Source organism: Anarrhichthys ocellatus, unplaced genomic scaffold, assembly GCF_004355925.1.
Source record: "Anarrhichthys ocellatus isolate YVR2014 unplaced genomic scaffold, GSC_Weel_1.0 scaffold4463, whole genome shotgun sequence".
NCBI lineage: Eukaryota > Metazoa > Chordata > Actinopteri > Perciformes > Anarhichadidae > Anarrhichthys > Anarrhichthys ocellatus.
The window spans coordinates 1-4403 of NW_022284437.1; the positions used below are offsets into that span (position 1 = coordinate 1).

General features: G+C 38.7%; 1 protein-coding gene across 3 annotated transcripts; it reads right to left on the reverse strand.

Annotated features, from left to right (window-relative positions):
* Positions 1 to 21: 21 nt before the first annotated feature.
* On the reverse strand, positions 22 to 4369 carry LOC116379501 (uncharacterized). 3 transcript variants are annotated; one of them, XM_031841456.1, is made up of 6 exons: positions 4161 to 4369; positions 2123 to 2237; positions 1855 to 1998; positions 1175 to 1262; positions 876 to 1077; positions 22 to 281 (listed from the first exon to the last, which is right to left on the reverse strand). In XM_031841456.1, the coding sequence occupies exons 2-6, from the start codon at positions 2203 to 2205 to the stop codon at positions 169 to 171; spliced, it is 630 nt and encodes a 209-aa protein (XP_031697316.1). In that variant the 5' UTR covers positions 2206 to 2237; positions 4161 to 4369; the 3' UTR covers positions 22 to 168. The 3 variants fall into 3 exon arrangements, with proteins under 3 accessions (XP_031697316.1, XP_031697315.1, XP_031697314.1); XM_031841455.1 differs by having other exon boundaries at positions 1855 to 1995; positions 2123 to 4369; XM_031841454.1 differs by having other exon boundaries at positions 2123 to 4369.
* Positions 4370 to 4403: the final 34 nt, after the last annotated feature.

Sequence of the window (4403 nt, forward strand, 5' to 3'; positions counted from 1 at the left end):
AACATTTGAAACTTAAAGCTGTATTCCGTAATGTTTAAAGATCAAAGTTTTCTGATATGCTTAGTTGCACATAAAATGCTAGTTTGTTGAGATTAGATGTCATATTTTTGAAATTGCACTTTATCTTAATTTTCTGAAAATATATTTCCCTTTTTTAAATAAACAAATTCAAGTTGCCCCCCACAAACACAAATGACTAACCTTATCTATTGCAAAGAGCTGTGATGCATTTTCTTTGAAGACCGATGGTAGGAGGAGTATGGCTGCATTCACCAACAGGCCTGCAAATGACAAATCATGTTTCAATAAATGTCACAATTCTGATTCTGCAAAGTTTTGAGACTATCATACCAATTTCCTCAGGAGTGTTGATTTGGATAACAGTATCTAGGTAAACATCAAGTCAACTTTTTAGAGCACTTCTACACAAAACACAGTATATGGGATATTCTAAAAGGCTTAAAGGGAAAATGGATCAATGAGGCAAGAAAAAGTATTTAACGTTGATTAATAGTTTTAAAGTTATTTACTGGTTTGAAATTATTTGGCTACTTCTAAAACCATCTTGTTGTACATGTCGTTTCTCAACTCCAGTCTCACATCTTAAGTTGCTCATCAGACTGTAAACAAATAAACAGCGCACTGAAAAGGAAGTCTGGATATCAGCCGGCTACACTAGAACCCCAGAAATATAGCCCCTTTCCCCCAGGGGCATATGCGTCATCAAACAAATAGCTAATTGTTCCCAAATCGCCCTCTGTCTTAAGTTCTGGTTCAGCGCCTGTCCATTTCAGGGTCTGAGGTCCACCCACCAGTCTCACAAAATCCTGCGGGAAACACTGCACCACGTGTTATATATTAGATAAAACACTCACCAAGATTGGAATAGAGAAGCAGGTGAATTCTTTTAAGACCTCTGCAGTAGAGTGTTGTTGAATATAGTGTCTTCTGTACTCTCTGGAGGCATTGGCGAATGATGACCAAGTTAGGCCTCATCTTTTGGCACTCCTGCTTCATTGTTGCAATATGGTGGCTCGTACTTCTTTTGTTGTCCCCAGCATCCATTGCATCTGTTTGCTAAGTAATAAACAATGACACAATTAGGACTGAGCTGGAGCATGAAGCATAAAATTCAGTTTAGCATTACTCTTTTAGTCAGTGAGAAAATACTTACATATCCAGATCCATAACTTTCCTTCAGAAAAGGGAAGTTGAGCAGGACAGACTTAAAGAGCTGCTCATACTGTATATGAGACGGATACCTGTAAGTTTTCAAAAGGAAGAAGGCGTTATACAAGATTAACATTCCAGATCAGCGCAATAAACAGAGATACCTAACTCAAATGATCAGAAAGAGCAGTTAAAGGTCAGCAAATGTGTAGTTTGTCATCATGATGCATAGTTTTCACTATGGCATACAGACCTAAAACTTGATTAACAAGGAAACTTGTTTTACAGGCAGATAACATGTCATTACTGTACATTACGGCTGTAAAAATTGGCCAACAATTATGTTTGAATATTCATTCTTGAAAAACACATAAGTTCAAACTATTCAAATATCTTTTGTTGTTCATTATGTCCATGACACTGTGTCCTAAATGGCCGCGAGTGGTACTGCGCTGTGCACCGTTTAGAGCTGAACTTTTGTCGGACACCGTTTCTATTTATATTACTGTCACATGCTTTGAAAATGTCAGATAGCAAGTACTACTTAGACATTTTCTTTTTGAGGTTACGTCTCCAGTCTGATCTGGAGCTCACAGTTGATAGGTACATGGTTTGCTTACATGATGTAACGCATCACACGTGTTGCTGTGTGTCGCCATCTTCTATTATGGAACACAAACTTACATTGTGTCTTGGCTCAAATGGTCAAACAGAGCTGCACCCTTGTTGGTCAGTGCCGTGAAGACTGTTGGAGGAAACCAGACTTGGCAGTTGATCATTGGTTGGGCTGCTAGGGCTCTCTGACTCACAGGGGCTTCGCTTTCACTGCTAAACGGGAGGAAAATCAGATTTTAATTTAAGCCAACATGTAAGAAAACTACCAAAAACAAGACAAGTAAATCCTTGGTATTGTAATTGAAATGACATGGCTTCACTGTATAACGTAACTCACACTTTCAGCTGCGCTAAAGCAGACAGGAACTTCACTTGGTCTTTCATTTTTGGAAAGATTCGCTCACTCATTCTTTCAGACATCTGGAGAAGTGTAGGCCCATCTACTTCATTATCTATGGCAGAGAGAAACATTATTGAACCAAAATCATGTTAGGAGTCAGTATGTGCTGCCATGGCTCATGTCCATGTTTCGGAATTAACATTCTTGCCTTGCTTAATGCTGAACATCCTTGAATGGCCGATGTATCAGTGTTATGAGGTCTTTACCATCACAATGACTACATATGTCCACATTAGTCATTAGTGACTGTATGACTATAGTGCTTAACCTATTACTGTATTGCACAAGACATTGAAAACGAACAGCTTATGCTCAAGTCTGGGTGAGCAGCATCCATCATTCATAACAGAGTTTTTCCTGACCTGTGCACAGTAAAGGCACCAGGTCTGTTCTATGCATTATAATTTACTATCATTTTATTGGTTATTTCTGGCCATTTTGATATACCCAATTAATAAACCCAATTTAACTTTCTATCCACAAAAACACAATCCTCTGCTCTCAATGCAGAGATACATTTGCCACAGACATTAGCAGCACATGTGTTCATTTGAACTTTGTATTGACAGATACTGTGTGATAAAAGTATACTATTATCAGAAAATGTCTACAGCTATCTTTGCACTACAGACAAATCAACAGGTTTATATGCCTTCAAACTGACAAATCATAGACTATACAAGCACCAACATTTTAAGGTCAACTAACATTAAATCCATTATTTTTACCTGCTGGAACATAAGTGTCTGCTGTATAAGTTACATGTCCTGTGCTCTCCTTGAGAAACTTATTCAAACAGTGTCCTGCTTCATCCTCCACAGCTGGTCAAAAATCATACATTTAAGCTCGTTTGTGTCACTACAATCAATAATGTGTATTTACATAACATTCAGGAATTGCTTTAAGGTCCACATAATTTATATAATCACAAAATGTGGCACATAGTATACAGCTTCCTTCAGTTTTTACAGCTCACTAAGCTCTGCGCGGATCAGCACAGCTCTGTCTGACGGCAGCCACAACGCCGCTCCCTCTCTCTCGCTCACCCACTCACTCACATCGCTAGTTTACCGTCAGCCAAAACACTAGCGGTGCCTGAAATTGTCAAGACTGATCTTCATCAGTTGCTAACGCAGCTTTCTGACCTTAACTTGTAAGCTACAGTTACAAACACACGTTTTATTTACTGTCTTACCCCACCAGACAGCTCAGCTGTCGGCCGCTGACAGTCAAACATGGAGTCCGAAGCAGCTCTAACCGAAGGGCATTTTTTAACGTTAGCTCTCAACAATTGGAAATACTCCGTTGACTAGCAAGCACAAAATGGTGGCGTTTTCAATCGTGGGCAGTTAGCTAGTTAACATAACATTGCATTGAGTTAACTGCGCATGTAGCAATGGCATAAGTTTTTAATTGGTAAAAAAGTTTTAATAAAGAATATTTGATAGCTAAAGTAATTAGATAGTTCACATCTAGACATACAGTAACATTAACCCGTGTTAGTTAATCAGCTAACGCTAATGACATTTTACATATATTTCACAGGCAGAAGCATAGCACCTTAGCTAAATTAAGGTTAAATATATTTTCGCGCGCTATCTAGGCTAACGATTTAACGTTAGCTAGCTAACTAACTAGCGTTAGCTTCAGCCAACTAGCTAGCAGACAAGCAAAGGCAATTAACTAACGGTCAAGTTACCGTTAGAAAACGAAATACATGCGAAATGAACTCATAACGGTTTCAACAACCTACGGATTGTTGAAACTAAAAGTCTAACATTACCTCAAAATCCACAAATATATATATGCGGCATCCACAAAACGAGGGAAATATGGCGCTTCCAGCCAAGCTACAGGCACCAATACTATATATTCGATGTAGACTAGCTTATTCAGACACTCGAATAACAGATGGCTGGGACATGATAAAAAAGAGCAATAATTTGCCTGTAATAACCAAGCTTCCAACACTTACCTTAGACCGACCACTGTTAGTTGCGGGCGACTGGTTTGAAAAGACGTTGGTCTGGTCAGTCAGAGAGATGGACGACTGTCACTTGGAAATAGGCGGGGCGGACACATATCTCATGATCGTGATTGGTGGTTTATGTTGTCATTCATGACTTTCCCCTTAGAATTTTCTGGAACACAGCTATTAATATATTTAATATATTTAAGGCCCGATTCACCGACATGAATATATATATATATATACATA